Genomic DNA, 21,216 nt, shown 5'->3' with positions numbered 1-21,216 from the left:
TTCCTCCATTGCTCATTTGTAAGTGCCACAATAGGTGGTGCATTTAGTCAGTGGAGTCATTAGTACAATGATAAATCACATTGACAAATAATTATCAGATTCTTCATTGTTCATCAGTGATGATGTGGATATTTCAAGAATACTTCACGACATGTTTCCAGAATATTTTGCTTGCTATAGGACCAAGGGGCATCTGTGACTTTTGTAAGCCTATCAACCAGTACTGAATGGATATGTATCTGGTTACCACCAACCACCTGTCCTGCCTTGACCCATCTATGACAGTTAGGAGGTGGTTAAAAAAGTGGCTTCTAATTAAAAGGGATTAAGTGTTGCTCAACACAAATGGGAACCACTAAGCCTTGATGTGAATAGTGATTGAAGAGAATTTTTTAGTATTTTTAATGGAAATTGGATAATTTAATGACACACGAGAAATCTTACTTGTTGGTCCTCGAAAGAAAATTACTTCGAAATAAAAGCACCTGTCAAAACTCATTAAAGTTACTGTCTTTGGCGCCCCCCAGTGCTAGTATCAAAGAAGACATTGTGGCAGACAGTAATGCATGTTTCCCAACATAACCTCAGAGGTATCACAGCAATTATTATTTTGAGTAAAAATCATCAGTCTCGTGATTCAGCAGCATGTTTTCCACATACACCTCTATTAATATCCCTCCGCTGTGATTATTCCTGATAATTGCTGCCTTTAGTTTTGCCTAAATTGACTTTGGAAAGCGACAGGGGGGAGGTGACATGAGACAGTTCAGGATTATTTTCAACACGAAAACTATAAATTGATCACCCCTCCACCTTTCACTGCCTTTGAAAATAATTAACTAATTAACGTATAAATGTATTATTTGTTTGTTTATGTGTAAATTGTCAACCTGTTTGGTAATGCAGGATACATTTTTAAAAACAGGTTAGCTCAAAATGTGATGGGAGTGTTTTGATACATTAGTCAATACCCAAGTCACTTTAATACATCTATTGTACAGTTAATGTTTTGTTAAAAAAGTGTTCACATTGTAGCCTTCACGCTGACTCCTGAGCTCAGATCTAGAAAGGTCCTCTTGGTTCTGGAAACTGCCATGAACCGTCGAATACCGGTGACTAAAACAACCGCACCCTTTCATTCCACTTCAAAATAAAAGTCTTTCACATAAATCACTTTCAGACGTTGTATAATGTGATCAATTAATTACCTAATGTAGTAGCTGTTTGGGATTTTGTAGTTATTAATAAACTAATCACCTCCAAAAAATAATTTATATTTAGGAATGTATAATTTATACTGTTGAAAGTGTAAAATGGTAGCTTTTCGTTACCTCACCCTGACCTCGCCGGGGCTCTTCACACACACACGCACGTACGCTCGCTCTCTGGACTCCCAGCGTGACGTATACCCTGGCGCCCGGTTAGCTAGCTTCTAAGCTAGTTAGCTAGTTGTTGTAACTAGTTAGTTAACAGCGTACACAGCAGTCGGTTAACATTAGCTGTGGGCTTTTGTCATGGACGACGACAGCTACCCCAAAACCCTGTAAGTAATTTTAGGTGTCTAACAATAGCGTTAGCATCGCTAACGTCGGAAACCGGTGGCTAAATTAGCTAACGTTACCCGCTGTCTGTACAACCCTGGCGAATACCGCCATACAACATAAACATTTAATATTTCACTAACGTCAGGTTAGTTAACATAAGGTTAAATGCAAAAATAACACCCATTTCCTACGTGTTTGTTATCTGTAGGTTAAGCTTTGACGGCAGTAAAGTTAGCTGTCTAACGTTAGCCGTTACTAACGTTGGGCCATCTTGAAAGTCAAGCTAACGTTCATGTTAATAACGTTATATTAGTAACTCACCATAAGGTAACGTTAATACTTGAAATAAGCGGTGTGTGCGTCACATACAAATATGTTTTGATTATTCTGTACCACCTCAGTGTTATCTGGAGTAACGTTAAACTGTAACCGTGAACATCGCTCATTACATGAATCTCCTCTTTTCCTGCAGGTATGTGGGAAACCTCTCCAAGGATGTGACAGAAATTTTGATTCTGCAACTCTTCACCCAGATTGGGCCTTGCAAAAGTTGTAAAATGATCACAGAGGTAAGTAGCCAAGATTGTTTGGTTTTATATTCCTGTATGTCCTGTAATTTTCACCTATTAGTTATTAACTATTTAAACTTAAACCAACCCAGTGATTTCAATTGTGTTCCCCCACTGCTAAATACAATGAAACCAGGCTCTATTGTTGAGCTGCAGTTAAGCTCCATCACAGTTGTCTACAAAATAGTGGAACCAACCTTTTGAACTTTTGTGTTTGACCTTGTACCTTGCAGCATACGAGCAATGACCCCTATTGCTTTGTGGAGTTCTTTGAACACAGAGATGCAGCTGCAGCCCTTGCAGCCATGAACGGGAGGAAGATATTAGGAAAGGTAGGACAACTAAACTGTTTCTGAATTCCCCTGTGATCCATGTGTGTAGAAAATGTCTATTTCTCAGGTTCTCTGTCATAGATCTATCTATGAACTCTCTGTATCTGTGAACTCTCTGCTTTCAGGAGGTCAAAGTAAACTGGGCCACCACTCCAAGTAGCCAGAAGAAAGACACATCCAGTGAGTATTCACCCAATGATTTTCTAATCTGCTGAAAGGAAGTATAACAGAGAATAGTAAATGGTTTCTTTCCTCTTGTTTGTTTGTCTTTTGCTTCATCCTAGATCACTTCCATGTTTTTGTGGGAGATTTGAGCCCTGAGATCACCACCGAGGATGTCAAGGCTGCATTTGCACCTTTTGGGAAAATCTCGTGAGTTTTCACTTTAAAGGATATTTCTTTTTACGTGCAGTAACATAATTTGAATGCTACAATGCAAGCGTATTAATTTCACTAAAGTTGGGTGATATTATGGTACTTCATAGTACCAGTATTCTGTAAACCTATGATCTGAAACAAGTGTCTGACCATGTTTTAATGCATACAATATGGGTATTGACTAAAATATTAAGAAGTATCATGCATATTGTGTTTTCAAACACTGGTTCACAAGGGCTGACATCCCAAAGGTTTTTGTTCCTTCTCAACAGTTTACGAGCTACTTCTGATCTCACATCACAGTGGTTTGATATCGTATGAAACACTTGGACACCCTGTTGTCCTAGGGGTTAAGGGGCAGACCCTTTCTTGCATGTCATTGTTCCTCTCATTTCCTGTTATCTCTCCACTGATAGCTATCCAAAAGGTATAAAATGCCCCACCCAAAATAAATGAATAAATAAATTCAAGTAAAATTTTGCAAATGTCACATGAGAGTGAATATTGAGAAACAGACTCAAACTGTAAAGGGGAAACAAAAGCTTGCATTACTCAATAAGGCCTTGACTACTCATCGAGAGTGGATGCTGCTTATATTTTTCATCGTCTAGCACTGAAGATTAGTACTATATGCACATTTTCTTTGAGAGAACGAATCATCAGGTAGACAGATGAGCAGGTTCTGTGAATGTTATGCTTTTACTCTGGGAAAAGATTAGCACACAAACACAAACAGTGAAAACCCAAGTTATCTCCTGTAAAATGCAACGTTTGGAAGTCAACAAAGATGGTTAATGTTCAGAAGAACCCATACATTTTTGCATCTTTATGTATATTTTGTGTCATATGCAGTGTGTAAAAGACACTACTTCCATGCTTGTAAACATATTTGATGATGGATCAATATAATTTTAAGTATCACATGAACTGAACCTCTTACATTATATGCTATTTCTTTGTTTTTAAAAACACTTAACAGATTTGAACAGCCTCATTTAAGTTATTAATGACCAACACCATTCCTGTAAGTTGTTAAGAGCTTTATTGCATTGACCCCCTTTAAGTCTGTGTATTGTATCTGTTTTTATGACGAAAGTGTCAGCTTTTAGCCTACTCTTGCTTTTCTTTTCATATTTAGGGTGTGGTAAGTAAACTGTATGTCAGCAACATGAAAGCTGTGTGTATGAACCTGAACAGCTTTTAGTTGTGGGTCTCAGTAAAGTAATAGCCCTCTGGTTATTTTACAGAAATGCTCATTGGACAGGAGCTTGAAGGCTAACAGCAAGGAACTGTGCACTCTGGAGACTCAGATGTAGTTTTTTTTTCTCTATTTATTCCATTCTTTCCATATGTCTTTATTTGTAGATGATATGTATTAACATGATCTAGCTTAGATTAACAAATTCCAATACTTTATGTATTCCTCTTAATCTATGTTTAAATTGTCTCATTTTTCATAGTGTTGTTTTTGTAGTGCAATGAACCTCCTCCAAAACTTCTGAAAATGTCAATTTCTCAAAATTTGCAGCTCCCCAAACTCCATACTCCATATTGGTGATAAAGAATTGACCAGGGAAAAAAAGAAATCTGTTAACAGGCCATGTATGCCGTTTAATTCCTTTTTTCTCTTTTGATATTTTCTATATATTTCTATTTGTAGGAAGAGCACCAACATCAGATTTTAAGAATGCATGGTAATCCATATAGTCTGTTCCTTTTGTGAATTTAAATCAATAGCCTACTGTTGTGAGAACTGAACAAGAAGTGGTGCTCTAGTGGCAAGGATCCATCTGAAATTATTTAGAAACAATACAATAGGTTGCATGTTTCTGTACCTGTTTTTGTCTCAAGTGTTGCTTTGAAGTTATATTACGCGTCAGTGCTCATCCCAAGGTCATGATAGCTAATGTACATTCATGTAGGACAGAGCAGAGGATTCAGTTCAGTGTGTTTTGCGTGGTTCCTTTTTTAGTTTGACGCATTTAAACTGGAAAGTGCATTGAAGTTGTTTTCACGTTTCCCTCCAGGGATGCCCGTGTTGTGAAGGACATGACGACAGGCAAATCAAAGGGGTATGGATTTGTGTCCTTCTACAACAAACTGGTAAGGCTCCAGTACAAGAACACAGACTGAAGGTTATTTCTATTTTCTGTTTATTATCCTACTTCAATGCATTTACAGTAATTAAAATATATTTAATCCCAGTTGAACCCATACTCACAACAACTTGCCTCATCTAACATTACATTGTTTACCATCAACAATTTCAATATAACTTAGATTAAAAACAGTATTATATTTTTAGAACTGATTATAGTCACCAATAAACTTTACAGATTCATCAAATCCAGAGAGATGACTGTCTTTGATTTGGATTTATAGGATGCAGAGAATGCCATCATTAACATGGGGGGACAGTGGCTTGGAGGACGCCAAATCAGGACCAACTGGGCAACGCGTAAACCACCAGCTCCAAAGAGCATCCAGGACAGTAAGTTTTAAAGTCCCTGCTCAGCAACTGTTCGCCCACACAAGGTTTTCACTTACTAGTCCAGTAAAGATTTGAGTCTGACTGTATTTTTCTCAAGAAGAAAATATACATACCATAATGTTACAGGACTGGTCTGTAAACATTTTTTTTTTAAAGAGGAAAAAACAACGAGCCACAGCCCTTGGATAATAAGAGACACTGCTCACATTTAAGTGATCATTATTGTATACATGGATCAGATTCATGCTCAGATTATAATTATCATCAAGCGATTCTAACGGTTTCTTTCATTTTGCAAATAAAGACAAATCCTCCACTCGATATAGTGTCCTGTCCTGGTATCCGAGTCACAACGTCGGAGATTAGAGATTTCCACATGGAAGTAGAAGGAGGGTCACCCCAAACCCATTTCACCATGATGGCTCTCCTCGCCAGCATTATAAGCGATTAAACCACCTTCTCATTTTGTTTAATAGAGTCAGGGGACATTTCTAAGCAGACATGAAATAGGCTTTGCTATGCAGACTGTTAGATTGACATTGTCCTCGCTCTCTTGTCAGCTTTGTTGCGCCTGCCAGGGTGGGACAAATATTACCTTTATCATTCTTATTGGTGCATCTGAGTCTCACCCAACGGCCAGCATAGTTCTGTCCAGATAAAGCTTTAATCAGACGGGATAAGAGGAAACACAGCTGTTACCATACCAGACTTAATTTTTATCTTTAATGCATCCCATTCCATTATAGGCAACAAATACTGAAGTGTAGGTAAAGTAATTATCATAAATCTCAGCTGTGACTTGGTTTTGAGTTTTAAACATACGGAACATCCCTTCACAATTGTTGTTTGTTTTTATTTCAGATGGCTCAAAGCAGCTGAGGTTCGATGACGTAGTGAGTCAGTCCAGCCCACAGAACTGCACCGTGTACTGTGGAGGGATCCAGTTAGGACTATCAGGCAAGTGTCATGTTCTCTAGAGATGCATCGGCACAGCCCTTAGTCCCACTACAGTAGTATACTATAATATCAGTAGTAGTATTACTTACCATACCCTTTTCTCAAATAGCCTACGAACTAACCACATGAAACTGTTTTCTGTTTGATTCTTTCAGAACACCTAATGCGACAGACCTTCTCACTGTTTGGTCAAATAATGGAAATCCGAGTTTTCCCAGAGAAAGGATACTCTTTCATCAGGTAAAGCCTCAGTGCATTGCAGCATTTGGCCTCTAGATGTCAACACAACCACACTGCTCAGTGTCGGTGACCTTTGGCTGTTATGTTTGTCTTCACCTCAAAACAGCTCAAAGTTTTAATATTGTGTATTTTCTGAATTGCATTGTAGAGATTCTGTTTGATAAATTTGACTGCTAAGCTACTTTTCTTTTCTTTAAGGTTTTCCTCCCATGACAGTGCTGCCCATGCCATTGTTTCAGTAAATGGCACAGCCATTGAAGGACACATCGTGAAGTGCTTCTGGGGCAAAGAATCTCCTGACATGGCAAAAAGTCCACAGCCGGTAAGAAAAAATGTCACTGATAATGAAACTGATAAGATTTTTAAAATATATTTTTATGGTCATTTGTGTGAGAGATGACAGAAAATGAGGTGAGAGATGAGAAGAATGAAATGCAGCAAAGGTCTCCGGCTGGACTAGAGCCGGGTACGTTGCAGTCAGTGGTCGGCGTCTTAATCTCTAAACCAGGGGAGCACTCTGAAACTGATTGTGATAATAAAAGTAAATAGAAACGTTATTACCAATCCCAAGATATGTTTGCAGAGTGAAAAAAATAGTTTAATAGACTCGAATACACTTTTCTTTTTTTGCCTTTTTCTTGCAGTATTTGCTCCTGATTGATTTAAAATGTGACAGTTAAAGGATCCGTTTGTTATTTTTCAACCTGGACCCTTTTTTCCCCACGTTAGTGTGTCTGAATGACTAATTATGAACAGATGGGATCAAGTGAAAGGTAAAGAAAAACATTTGTTTCTCTGTGGGGTCCTTTCTATTCTGTTGTCAGACATTTATAATAACAATTAGCAACAACAGCACTTATAGTGGACCTACAGTGGACGGTGCACAACTGCCCAATATAATCACATTGCAGCCTGTTTGCCGGCCGCAGCGCTCTGGCTCGATACTGGACCAATTTCAAAAACGTGTCCCCATTTGTCACTAAGACACCAAAACATTGTTAAATAGTGAATCCACGTTGAAAAATACCAAAGTTGCCCTTCAAGACATGTTTTCACTTTTTCCTCTCTTTGGTGTCACTCAGGTTGAGTACGGTCAGTGGGGGCAGTGGAACCAAGTCTATGGGAATCCACAGCAGCAGCAACCACAGCAGCAGCAGCAGCCACAACAACAGCAGCAGCAGCAACAACAACAACAACAACAACAGCAACAGCAGCAGCAGCAACAACAGCAGCAGCAGCAGCAGTATGGGCAGTATGTGACCAATGGGTGGCAAGTTCCCTCCTACAGCATGTACGGCCAGACGTGGAACCAGCAAGGATTTGGAGTAGAGTGAGTTTTACTCTGCAGTATTTATTCAATTCAGTCATAAACATTGTGACTATATTGTCACAGGCCAGATGACTTACCGCAGTCATTTAATGCCTCTAAATGGAGATGTATGGGGCCTTGACCACACGCTCTACTTTGAAACTTTTTAAACATTCTTCTCTAAGATAAAAAAAATATATATTTTATTTAATTATTAATTATTTCACAACACAGTTGATCTGATCAGTGTGCAGGGACCACAGCCATACTAACTGGATTGTTTTGACGTCTTTGCAGGCAGTCCCAGTCCCCAGCCTGGGTGGAAGGCTTTGGATCTCAGTCAGCCCAGGCTACAGCCCCACAAGGTCAAGTCATGTCCAACCTGGCCAACTTCAGCATGGCTGGCTACCAAACGCAGTGAGCTGACCCTAAACTAAGTGTAGTACCAAGAGGATTTTGTCAACCCTTTTTAGACCACACAGCACTCTTTCATCCCGACAGCTGCTGTGGTAGAAGAGAAGGGCAGGGGCCATATTCACAAAGCCTTTGTAGCTAATAGTTGCTCCTAAACAACCAGTTTAATAATTATGTTTCAGATGATCGAATCCCTTTCATTCACAACTTTAAAAATGTTTATTTGATGATAATTCATAGTTCTGTCATGGAAAACTTTGCTGGGGCTTCTGAAGTGAAGCCAAACAACTTCGTTTGTCTAAGTAGATGTTAAAGGACACGCCAAGCTTTTGAGTGTTTGGCCCCATGAAAACTTTACGCAGTGTGACTGGATTTGCAGCACAAGCAGCATGCTTACTGCACAGCCATCTTAATCCAGATAGAGACCTCTCGACACACACTGAATAAGTTGACCAATGGACCAAACCATCAAAAGCTCAGTGTAGTCCTTCAAAACTAATTGCTACAATCCCCTATTCAAAATGTAAGAAGAAATATACAAAAAGAAACATAACAGCTACGTTATTTTAGTGGAGTTAAAAGCACAACCATCATGTTACTCCAGCAGCTCACTGGAACATGACGAGGATTAAAATCTTTGGAAACCTCAAACTTTATAACATTAACATTGAACTATCAAACTATAGCAATATTAGCTCTCCGTCTGCCAATATGTTTTTAAAATTTCAGTATTTGTTACAGACTTGTCAACATGTTTATTTACTCGTCATGTTTGGGGCATTTATCTGTTATTCTATACAACAGAATACTAAACTCCACTCCATGCATTGATTAAGTTAATTTTGTGTGATATAGGTCAGTTTGTAAAATGGCATACAGTGATGTGTTGTACAAATCGAGCGGGTATGATCAGTCACCATGAATCAATGCTACAAACTGCAATGAGCCACAACAACCTGCTAACAGGTTGGCCCGGGTTTAGCTTCAGCTCATCCATAGAAATTCAGTCGTTGTTTGATATATTCATGAAAAATGCTTTGTGAATAGAGGCCCTGGAACGGTAGTTTAGTTTTCCAGTATATGTAAAGAAACTATTTGTAATAACAACTGTGGCTGTAAAGGACACATAAGCGGGACATTTGGGTAAATGTTGTGTACAAAGACAAATGTCACCTACACGATTCTAAAAGCAAAAAAAACAACATTGGGTTTTTCATGTTTTGTATCGGAGTGATCAGCATGTTCTTTGCATACTTTTGATGGATTTTAGTTCACACATTAATGTAGCCTAGATTGGACTCAATTGTATTCCTGTGTCTCAAAGTAAAGGCTATAGCATGTGCTCACTATATAAAGAAAATAATGTAAAAACAGCTTAACCCCCAATCTTTGTAAAGGTAACGGACTCTGTGCTGATTCTGGGGGCTGGTTTCCTAGAAAGATATTGGGTCTTGAATATGTTTCTTCCTATTGATAACTTCAGTTAATTTATAGTAATTTCATTCTAATGGCTGTGAGAGTTTTTGCGAACAACCTTAGACTTAATTTAGCACTAAAACCAGCCCCTAATGATATTGCATCATGGTTTACATCATTTAACATATTGTTCTTTAGTCACTGTCAAGACATATTGTCAGATGTTTTAAATTTGCTATAAATTGGGATTGTTTTATTTGATGAAAGTGGAAGGTTTTCCTAAATATGTCATTGAAAACAGGGAAGCGTTTAACTTTCTGACTTTTTTTCAACATTTCCATATATGCCAGGTAAAGCATTTTTAAAGATCGCTGGCAAATTTCGACAAGAGGATTTCTCAAAGACGTCCTGCCATTTGGGTTTTATTTGCGTACGTGCCATTCTGTACAGCATATCACACTCCTCGTAAGATTACTCTCCTTTTCCTGTTGTACTAGCCGACAAACTTGATAATGTTTTTGTTCGTTTGTTTATTATACCCGGGGGGATGTTTGTGTAACAAAACAAGGTCATGTTGGCTGAGAGTGTAAATATAAACCTTGATCATGAAATTTACGGAATAATGTACATACTGTAGGTAGAAATGCCATCAATTAAACTCCTGCAATATGATTTATGAATAAGCCTTAATTGGTGTGTCAGTAAATTCAAACTTTTTGTTTTTTGCAGAGGGTCCATTACAAACCAAAATTATTTTTCATTGTAGATTTCCCCATTTTTGAGTTTGTGCCATTTTGTAGCAGGAAGCAGATGTTTCAGCTTGAACTGCACGCTTATGACATGTAAAACATTTGTTGCTTAAAATATTGAATGTAATGGCAATTTGCTTTTATGACAATAATACATATAAGTTGAACAGTAGAAGTGATGTTTAATAATAAAGGATGAAATCAATTTTCCATTTAAACGGGAAAACTCAATAAGTGACTTCAAATAAAGAAACATTTGAACCTGGTTGTTAAGTACATTTATTGGACACTAATAAATTGTGCGTTACACAGAAATTCTGACAGCAAAGCATTTATCACTGTAAAACATTAAATAACATTAACAATTATTAAGATGAGGTTCTGAAGTTTGTACCATCTGAATGTTACATACACTAGACGGCATCTATACATTTGCTCTAAAACCTTTCCCCCCTTTCTATTAGCAACGATGTTGGTATGAAGCCTGAATTGTTTTTAAAACTTCCTATCCACTGAGATTATGCTTCCCAGATCCAATGATTTAGTATTTAATGTAAACATGTTTTAATGTGTCATAAGTATTGCACCATGTCTTCCATATAAATATAAGGGAAGCATTTAGCAGATACATCTCACTAAACTCTGCAAGCAAGTCGAAAGCTTTTGAGCAACTGTAATAGAAATTGAACATTTATAAACATTAACTGACTAAAGCAAAGCGAGCATCACTTAGTCTGATGTTAGGTGGCATTTGCACTGCAGAATAACTTTATTTTTCTAACCTACTGTTTAAATAAATGTATATTACACAACACTAATATGTATATTTATGTCCAGGTCTCATACATTGTACAACATACATTGTAGTCTTCTACATATCTGAGCTTAAACTTGAACCAGTTTATTATATTAGCTCTAGTGCAGTCGCCTAGTAAGCAGGGAATTTCAAAAGCATATTTATACAGTATTTACATATTTCCATGAAAGGAGTGGCTGTAATGTAAGAGCAGCTGTAGCAGAGTGTTTAATATTGGAACGTCATACTATCGGTAGTTTATCATTGATCTGAACGCCCAACCAAGAATCCTTTCATTTAAAGTAATAATTGTGAAGATGTTCATCTAAATAAATATCTGTTAAGTCACCGAATGAGGTAAAATGGTGATTGAGTCTATGGGCCACGGGTGAAAGCCTCTGCATTAACAGTATTCCAATTGGATCTGTGGCGACATTCACGGGAAAACTCACAAGCGCTGTTGGGATCTCTGGGAAGTAAGATCCTAAAAGACAGACTTTAAACATTGCAAAGTTGTGATGCACAAAACGTTGTTGGCGTGTGACCCGTTCATCCTCACGTGTCGTCTGACTTCCAGTGAACCCACGTTTCTGTTTCTCAGCTGTCGAATCACATCTTACTGTCGAATGCGGAGTTATTGGGAACTGCCAGCCTCCTGGATGACATCTTAGCCTTCGTCCCTCTGTCCACACAAACCAGGACGCTCCTATCTGAGGCAGTGTCATCACTCTGGATAGGGGTAATCGACAATTAAACTCAGAAAGTCAAATATAATTTTCTTAAGTACACAATATTAGACATTTTCCTTGTATTTTGTTACAGCCCCTTTGGCATTACCAACAACACAGTTGTTTCTTAGCTTCAATATACTTTCCAGTGTACTCCATGAACTGATAATCCCTAATATTTGTAAAGGTAAAGCATTTGATGCATACAAGGTTTAAGAAAAGCTTCCATACACGCATCATCATTGCTCACAGTCCGTTCCCTTACCGTTTCGTTCCCTTTAGTTTTCTCTTGTAATCCCAGTTTCTCCATAATCAACTCAATCCTGGATGTGATGCCTGCCACGGAGCTTTCGAGCTGGAGAACCTGTCTACCCAGTCTTTCATGGGGAGAGGAAGGTAATTCAGTTTTTGGTTAACGTCCATTGTTTGAGGACAAGACAATTCAAGACATTTCATAGGTTAGATGTAAAAACTCCTTCCACCTTAGAAACTGTTCCTGATCCACTTGATTCGTATGATTCGAGTGGTTCTTCAGCTCATTGGATGTCACAGTCGGCTTCTCCAGAAGTTCTTTCTGGTAATTCATTCCAAGATTGTTGAGTTCAGTGCAAAGAGCATCCTGATAGAAGAATGGGGAACACCATCATGAATTCCTTCTTACAAACGTGGCTTTTATTGCATTGTCAAGATAAATAAGAAACAAACTAACTATCACACAAACCCTCTTTTCCTCCAGCTCGATTTTCATCCTCTCTTGTTCGTCTTCGTCTAGAATTTGGTTCCCGTCATGGTCAAACCGGGAGAAGGCTGCAGAAATTTCATGATCAGCATGTCCCAGCCTGCGAGATCATCAGAGCGGTGAGGGTCACATTCGACACTAAAGTAACACATGCTCCTCTTTTTCATATTTTGTCACTTACTCTTTCAGAGTTTCTCTGAAGTCCTTGAATTCAATTTCTCCAGATCCAGATCGTAGCGCCTTCTGAACATCAGATATTTTCTCCTTTTTAAGTTTCAACTTCGTAAAAGTCTTCATATAACTCTGAAATACATGGAGAAAACCATTTTGTTTGTATCTCTGGCAACACTTTATCAATAGATGTATTTATCCTACATGGATCGGATACCTGTTTGATGATGTCAGTAAACTGTAGCTCATCTTTTTGAGATGAGAGCTCCTCCTTAACCTCAGAGTATGTGTCATTTATGATGGCCAGAAACATGTTCTGAGGGACAGATACATCAAGAGAAAATGAGAATGTCATCTTTATTCTTTTAAGATCTAAGATCTTAGGTAGGAGAATAACTCACCAGTAGAACAAAGAACACAAAGAACACATAGGTGACAAAGTAGATTGGCCCAAGAACTCTGTTTGCCCGGTCGATGGCATTGTAATCAAAGTCTCCAAGAATAATCCTGAACTGTGTGAAGCTGCATAGTGAAACAAATAGAAGAATTTATTCATTCATGCTCAATAGTTGTATTGAAATATTTCCCGCTGAGCCGCTGTTTTGGACAAGTCTTACATGCACTTGACGAAGGTGCTGAAAGAGTCAACCTCTGTGCCAAAGAGCAAATATCCAAGTTGCGCATAGGCGAAGAACACGATGAAGAACATGATGGCGAAGCCCAAGATATCCTTAGCACATCGACCGAGTGTGGAGGACAGCTGAGTCATGGTCTTGTTAAAACTGATGTACTTGAAAACCTAAAGGACGATTAGTAAACACACAGTCTTTGGAATGACAGTAGATCATTTTCTAAAGTAATGTGTTGAAGTGAAAGATGTTAGTACTTTACCTTAATCCAGGCAAAGAACAAGTTCACTGCATTCATGTTGTTGTACTGTGTTTGCCAGAAGGCCAGAAATTCAAAATCAGCGTAGATACCGGGTTGTTCCAGCAGTTTGCCAAGCAAGTTGTCCACTTTGACTGTTCGGAAAATATTGAATATAATGGCAACGATGGCGAGCTGGGAAGGAAAATAACTTGATTATTTGAGGCGAAGCACAATCAGAGAAAAGGAAATGTATGAAACAAATAAGATTGGCATTTTCTTACCATTATGACAACAATATCCAGTATGTTCCAGATGCTTTTGAAATAGGTGAACTTGTGTATTCGAAGCTCAATAATCTCCTCTACAACGTAGTAGAAGATGAATAAACAGAAGACCATCTCGCAACCGAGGATGAAGAAATCCCAGTTATTGATGTAGCGAATTAGTTTGACTGTTCTTATCTGGTAAGAAGGGATCGCTCCACCTGTCGCTGGGAATTCAACCAACAACCTGAAAGAAGCGGACAAAACATGCATCAACCAATGCATGGGTACCAACCAATGTGTAAAGTTGGTATTGTCAATGATGGTCTTTACCTGATGACGCAGAACATGTTGATGTTTGCGTTGTAAGTGGAGAAGTCGACGAAGGCCGCTCTGCTTCCTCGATCCAACCACAGGTTGTCCACTAGTTCATTCAGTATGTTGGCGCTCTCTTCTTTGGTGCGACTCAGGTCTTGGTAGTATCCCGCTCCACTGTATGTGGTCAGCAAGCCCCAGTGAGAGGAACCTTTGACTTCTTTCTCTGTGTGGTAGGTCCACCTGTATAGGGAGAAGACACATTTATTGTAGTTCTCCAATCTAACTGCATACCCAAAGTAACACTGTAAGGAAAGTAGCAAGCGGCTCACGCAGTGCCATTGATGAGACCGAAGTTCAAGCTCATCCTCCTTCTTGTCATTGTAAACATCAAAACATCCCGTGATCTCATCTATGAAGTCTTTGTGGACCTTGCAGGAGTTGTTCATGATCTTGATCTGCCTCATCCTGGGGACTCCCAGCAGCATGTTCTCATAGTAGATGAAGGACTGGTCTCCGCTGTCCAGGGACTTGTTATTGTACCATTTAGTCCAGTAGAGGCCGTCCAGCAAAGGGCCCTGGGAATACTGCTCATAGGAAGAGAGAGTGGACGCAGTTTGAATTGCACACAGAAGAAATGTCATATTCTCATTTCTCACTGATTTCTCACTGTGGTGAACATGGAGGAAATTAATATGGAGGAAAACTCACAGTCCAGAAGTCGCCCATGGTGCTAATGGACTGAAACCTAACCCCACTTTCACCGGCTGTATTCACAAACAGGTCCGTCATGGCTTTAGTGTAGTAATAGGTACTCGAGCTGGTCATACCGTATGTCACTGAAAGACAACGTAATCACATTGTTAACGTCCAGTCGATGGTTCCTATCTGGCTTTGCTCAGGCTCAGCTCTAAATGTTGCTCCATTCAACAGTCCAAGATAAGACAACTCAGAAGCTGACACGCAAGGCCCCATTGAAGACTTGTTGTTTGGCTGTGTTTATGTGACTGCGGTCAAATGGATCCAGATTACAGGCCATCATTTGTTTGAAGAGAGAGCACGCCGGCCTCATGGAAATAGCCTCTTCAAACAATGTAAATCTAGCCCAGACAAAGCAACAATGGACGAGGCCAAATGCTCTTATCGCTAAAAGGCAACGGAGCAGTACCCGTGTCCCTTTCACTCCTAATGCTCAGCTGGACAAAGGCTTTCAGGCAGAGGGATGGGGAGGGCATTTGTGGTGGGCATTAATGCAGGGAAGCTTTTGATGGTAAATCAACAGTCCAAAGTGCCCTATACAGTAACACCGTGCCAAGCGGTGAGCACTTCAACAAGTGATCAAAAAGCATTGCTGATTCATAATTCACTTCATATGAAATACACTGTGATGCATTTAGTGTTTGAGAGACATTTGATTGATCCCCTCTGTCACATTGTGGACCAGAAGGACACATATAAAAGCAAACAACAGTATTTGGAAGTAATGCTTTTACATCAATTCAAAACGTATATAATAAATCTGGGAATGTAGGTGTAAAGTTAATCTTAAATCAAGTTTTATAACTTTACGTGGTGATATAATACTGCGTGTAGGAGAAGCGCTAAGAATGAATGCAAACACTGTACTGGCCTGGGTACTGAACATGATTGTTAGGCTATCAGAAGTGCCAGGAATAGACATTCATATCACAAGTGCATCAAGATCGTAGAATACTTACAGAGGCATATATCCACCAGGAACACCAGATAGACCAGTAGCTCCCGTAGCGTGGTGCGGACAAACAGTTCTCTGTTGTTTGAGGTGTTTTCGGTCAAAGTTGTGCCCCACAAGCCTGCAGACAAGTTACAGGGTTTTATGTCATTATGATACTAAATGATTTAAAGAGTCAAGACCTTTCCCGCAGAGGATCTATCAACTTCGATCCTGGGTTGAAATAAAGTAGCTGATGTTCCATTAAAGACTAAGATTAGCCAGAAGATGGTCCTCAGAAATGTTATCACATCAGTTGATTTTACAGACAGAACCAGAACCAAAGAAAGTCTCAAGAGAGTTGTTGTCAATATTCTGTCTAGGAGCTATCCATACTCATTAATCTAGTCGTACAGATGTCAGTTATAGCAGAAATACTGTGTGCTGGGTTCCCACCTTTGATAAAAGAGCAGCAGCCTCGTTGTTTCTTCACCAGGATTTGGTCAGTGGATGCTGGTTCCTCTGGGAACGGGCTGGGGGTGTCCAGTTTGTACATGCTGTCCATGGAGCCCTGGAAGAGGGGCTGCGGGTTATAGATGGTGCTGACAGCTCGAGGCAGAGGCGGTGGGGAGCCACAGTAGCCCTGGTTCACCCAGGCTCCGTTGCTCACGCTGTCCAACTCCACCTGCCCGGTCAGGTGGCTTTCGGCCCGGTTGTTCAGGCACTTCATGCTGTTTGACACCTGTGTGCCTCCGTCAGTGGACTGCTGGTGTTTGGATCAGAGAGGAAAGTGAAGCTTCTAAACACCTGCCGGAGAGATTTTTATAAGGAGAGGATGACATAAGCTTTGCTGAGGGAGGAGCTGTTGGTCTTCTGCTGGAGCTTTTGCAGTATTGAGATTGAGACCCAGTTAAAACCTGTTGGGGTCATGAAGTGGTCGGTGTTGTACTCACACAGCATTGACGTACTTGTGTATGTTTTGCATGGACACCTCAGTAAGGTTAACCCAAACACATTAACCCGAATGTGATACACAATAGTTTTCCTGTTAGCAATAGGCAATGCACCAGAACACCAAATATAATAACAACTCTCCTTCAAACTGGCAGTGAAGAGCTGGAAGTAACTTCATTCTGTAGTTCTTTATAATAGCACATACCACCAAATAAAATAAAAGAGGAAGGCTGAATAATTCACCAGCCTAAAGACATTTTAATTTGTTTTGCCCTCTCGATTACTTCCATGCTGAGCACATTGTTGTCACTATTGATTAACAACTGCTCCAATAACGGGCTCCTATTGAGGAAATCAATTAATTGCACGTCGATTATATTTTCTGTCACCAACTGTTTGCGGCTTGTGGCGGAATTAATGAGGAGCGTAATTGCAGTGTCACCGCCTCGTTACCATTACGCACTTTTGACTCTGCCATCTATTCATTTTCAACACGCCAACTGTCAGAAAGCGTTTATTAAGTATGCAAACATTCGTGGTGGCGTATGAATCATCATGACCATCTGTATCAGCGTTCGGCACCTCGTCCATCAGCCAAGTCTCTTCTGTAAAACAACAAGCGCCCTGCAACACTTACCACGCGTGCATTTAGGTGTTCTTGGCTTATACCAGAAATGTGTTAAGCAGATTAAATATTATATTCTTAATATTTAATTAATATTTTCTATCATTTGTATGACATCTATCTACACATTTATTTGTATTTGTGTTTTTTGTGCAGGTTAGAGGCATTAAACTAAACTGACTGGAACATGAGATGATTTAAAAACAAACGCAATTCCAAATATTACAACCCAAATGAACTGCAGGCTAATAAGGTGCGTATAGTGTAGCAGTTGGACAGTACAGTTAGTGCACTTCTGTAGTCCTATACTTAATGCAGATAGAGTTTGGGTCCAGCTATGGCCGTTCATGCTTCAGTGGCCGTGAACAGAGCGATTACACACGGCCATTACCACACAATGGAGTTTCATTTCTGCTCCCCCTCTGAAGCCGGGGCAGGACCTGGCACACAGGCTTCCTTAATCTGCTGTGGCTTGTGCCACCATTCAAACTTTTTCAAATTAATAATAATCAATTTTCAGTGGCTGATGATTGCCATTTAAACGTGGAGCTGTGTGGCTCCAACAATGGGGCGATCATATGGCGTCCTGGTGCATCTCTACGTACATTACGCTGTCCTGTAGCAGAATTGAGTTAGTATAATACTTTAAAGCTCCAGAATGTGTTATTTTTTATAGAGAATATTTGTAAATAGAATAGTTAAATGAGTTATGAGTTAAATGTACATTGCCCCCCCAACGTGAGTCTATTTTAAATGTTTAGATTTCGGTTTCTCCATTGACGTAGAAGTGTCTTATCTCGGAGCGCAGGAGCTCAGGACAAAAGGATGATTTATTCCCCGGGGTGCAGAGCGAGGCGGTGCAGCAGACATGACCTGCCATTACTCCTGCTGAGAACTTGACACACACAAAACAAAGGGCGTGCTGTAAATTAGTTGTTCTCCTTGACCACCCTTGTTTCATTAGTTTCAAGTTTTATTACCACACAAAGGAGACAAAGTGAGATTATGAGGGATAAACATGCCAGAGCTCTCTTATAATAACAGTTAGTTCTTATTGAAATTAGAAAATGATGCATATGCAGTAAAGAGAATTACATTTTTCAGTATGTCAGGGTTATATTTTGCAAATATAATTATTTTTGAGTATGCAGAAATGATGTTAATAAGGAATCATCTTTGTATAGTTAAGATTGTATAAACTAGCTTACTTAGCATGTAACGTAATTACGTACAGTACCATAGGAATAGAAGATGATTCTTATTCTATGGTAGATACAGTATAAAGCACATTATTGCATACAGTTCTATCGTTCTGTTGCAATATAAAAAGTACTGTATTTCACCATCATAATTAACTTAGAAGACACAAGAGAACAAGACAAATGCTTTTTCATACAAAATATTTGTTTTATTTTTTTATTCAAAAACTATAATTCAACAAAATAGAGGTCTGCATGTATTTTTCAACTCTACAAACACGTAATTACACTTTGACAAATTAGTTACATATTGACCACAATGAACATTGAACATTGCACAACATTTTCGGGCCATATCAAAATAACTGATAAAAGATGCACCATTGCCTGTTTCTTCAGTACAATCCAGAGGTCATTATAATGACACTACATTTCTGTCATTGCTATACTTTGAACAAAATGCTCAACATTGCCGGGTTTCCTAGCAAAAATGAATAAAAAGACTTAAAACTGAAATAGAAGTCTTTCTGATTGTCATACAAAAACTAGATAAACAGAAAAAGGAAATAATGCAATACAAATGTATTTACTGACTCCTGGATTGAAGGAGACATATTCACATTGTCACTCACAACAACATGACTGATTGTCCACCGACTGGCAGCAGGTTATGCGTGGACCTGATGGCCATCGAACGGATACGAGAAGGACGAGTGGATGTAGTCCTGTTCAGTGGGAGAGTCGTACCTCATGAGGCAGGCGTAGTTCTCAGGCTGCACGCAGTCAAACTGCAGGTCCAGCCACTGCCTGTGAGGAGCGTTGAGTCTCCTGGCGTCTGTCAGGATCCGGTTGAGAGCCAGGATGTAGCTGAGGGCCATCTGCAGGGTCTCATACTTGGACAGTTTTTTGTCTTCGCCCCACTGGGGGACCACTTTACGTAAGCGGTCGAAGGCTGTGTTCAAACCCTCCATCCTCTTCCTCTCTCTGGCATTGGCGGCCATCCTTCGCCTCGTGGTAGTCTCATATTTCTCCGGGCTCTGGGAGTCTGCTTCTGAGGACTCGGATCCAGAGTCGGTGCAGCTGGGTCGCCGAGACTTCATGATTTCTGGTTTAAGAATCAAAGCGGTGTTTCCAGTGTCAGCTTCAGGGCTCCTCAGAGGTCTCCTCAGTGTTACAGCTGTGTGTCCTTTGAGTCAGATATGAGTAACTCCAGATAGTGGACAGTCTGAAGAGTCCAAGGTGTCTGTGGTCCTGGAGACAGTGAGGGAGCAGCTTTTATAAGAAGGAGCAGATGAACAGGTGGCAGCAGGTGGAGTCCCCCCTCCCTCCCTCCATCCTCAATATTGCATATAGAGAAACACACCCATACAGACTCATAAACACTCACACCCACTCTCAACACACACACACACACACACACACATGCACAGGCATATATACGCACACTCAGTGCACCCACACATAAACAAAACCTTAATGAAATTCCAATTATCTTGGGCTGGGCTATCTGGCCGTGGCTTCACTCAGAGCCATGTGTCACAAACACCAAAAGTCTACCATCTGGTAGCACAACTCACCACAGCTGACGGTGCAAGCAAAGTGTTAAAGGGCTAAGATTGTGGATATTTCCCAGTTAAACTTGCATTCTCACCAATTATGTAACATATATATATATATATATATATATATATATATATATATATATATATATATATATATATATATATGGCAATCAACTGGTAAGGATTTAACTCTTAATTAGGTTTTGAATTAAACAGAATATTGAAAAGTTATGTTGTATAATTACTGTCAGCTATTAAATAAACTACACAAATGTTGCTCAAATGTGTGTCATTTGTATTGCATTTAAAATTCACTATACTTTGTCAAATAAGGGATTAAAAATGTTACTTATTGTATATAAAAACATATATCACCTCATTTTACAATACAAATGTTTTATTATTTATTACATTATTTAAATGGGCTTACATATGATGTTATAGCATTCATTCAATGTTTATATATTTGATAGTAAAAACAATTGAGTAGAGAAAATAAAGACAATAAGAAGTCTTTTTATTAATTAATTCATCAATACTTAACAAGTTCAAATGTTTTCTGCTTCTAAATCTAAAAAGAAGTCTTAACGGAAACTCATAAAATTGTGACTCCATCATTATTATATTTAGCTGCCGTGTGTAAATCTGTAGGTATTACAATTTAATATTTAATCTATTTATAAATTAGATATGAAATCTTTGGAAGCACCTTGGCTATAAATCCATTAGGTATTATAAAGTGACATAAGCCACCAAGAAGTGCCTTTCACTTCTCATGCAACTGGTCTGCACGTGATAATAACCATAATCTGAGATTAGCCCGAGGCACTATAAATGGAAGTGTGGCCTGTAACCTGAGGGCCTTTAACAGCACATCAGGGGATTATGGCTCTCAAACAATATGG

At 39.3% G+C, this 21,216-nt stretch overlaps 3 protein-coding genes across 4 annotated transcripts; 1 reads left to right on the top strand and 2 right to left on the bottom strand.

Annotated features, from left to right (window-relative positions):
• The first annotated feature begins 1,244 nt into the window (after positions 1-1,244).
• On the top strand, positions 1,245-10,664 carry tial1 (TIA1 cytotoxic granule-associated RNA binding protein-like 1). Of its 2 annotated transcripts, XM_029449763.1 has the most exons (12): positions 1,316-1,543; positions 2,017-2,113; positions 2,347-2,445; positions 2,571-2,625; positions 2,730-2,817; positions 4,851-4,926; positions 5,206-5,314; positions 6,176-6,271; positions 6,427-6,511; positions 6,710-6,833; positions 7,594-7,841; positions 8,118-10,664. In XM_029449763.1, exons 1-12 carry the CDS (start codon positions 1,515-1,517, stop codon positions 8,239-8,241), a joined length of 1,230 nt encoding a protein of 409 aa, XP_029305623.1. In that variant the 5' UTR covers positions 1,316-1,514; the 3' UTR covers positions 8,242-10,664. The 2 variants fall into 2 exon arrangements, with proteins under 2 accessions (XP_029305624.1, XP_029305623.1); XM_029449764.1 differs by lacking the exons at positions 6,176-6,271; positions 6,427-6,511; positions 6,710-6,833; positions 7,594-7,841; positions 8,118-10,664 and having other exon boundaries at positions 1,245-1,543; positions 4,851-4,958.
• Positions 10,665-11,804: 1,140 nt separating this feature from the next.
• Positions 11,805-16,701, bottom strand: pkd2l1 (polycystic kidney disease 2-like 1). Its single transcript, XM_029450191.1, is given in 16 exon segments — positions 11,805-11,924; positions 12,189-12,300; positions 12,406-12,542; positions 12,645-12,762; positions 12,844-12,965; positions 13,051-13,149; positions 13,235-13,355; positions 13,451-13,632; positions 13,725-13,895; positions 13,985-14,213; positions 14,300-14,524; positions 14,614-14,642; positions 14,644-14,868; positions 14,993-15,120; positions 16,000-16,113; positions 16,428-16,701. Coding segments are annotated over 16 exon segments (2,406 nt in total).
• A 2,716-nt stretch (positions 16,702-19,417) lies between these two features.
• atoh7 (atonal bHLH transcription factor 7) lies at positions 19,418-19,849 on the bottom strand. Its single transcript, XM_029450384.1, has one exon. The coding sequence runs from the start codon at positions 19,847-19,849 to the stop codon at positions 19,418-19,420; it is 432 nt and encodes a 143-aa protein (XP_029306244.1).
• Between the last annotated feature and the right edge of the window lie 1,367 nt (positions 19,850-21,216).

The sequence above is a fragment of the Cottoperca gobio genome, chromosome 15, assembly GCF_900634415.1.
Source record: "Cottoperca gobio chromosome 15, fCotGob3.1, whole genome shotgun sequence".
Classification (NCBI taxonomy): Eukaryota; Metazoa; Chordata; class Actinopteri; order Perciformes; family Bovichtidae; genus Cottoperca; species Cottoperca gobio.
The sequence above is the reverse complement of the archived record's forward strand: the minus strand, read 5'-3'. Positions and strand labels throughout refer to the sequence as shown.

Bases quoted from the DNA above. Each gene is read 5' to 3' on its own strand.
- tial1 (XM_029449763.1), top strand. From the start codon at position 1,515: ATGGACGACGACAGCTACCCCAAAACCCT. The intron at 2,818-4,850 runs GTGAGTTTTCAC...GTTTCCCTCCAG, and splicing joins GCACCTTTTGGGAAAATCTC to GGATGCCCGTGTTGTGAAGG. The intron at 5,315-6,175 runs GTAAGTTTTAAA...TTTTTATTTCAG, and splicing joins TCCAAAGAGCATCCAGGACA to ATGGCTCAAAGCAGCTGAGG.
- atoh7 (XM_029450384.1), bottom strand. From the start codon at position 19,849: ATGAAGTCTCGGCGACCCAGCTGCACCGACTCTGGATCCGAGTCCTCA.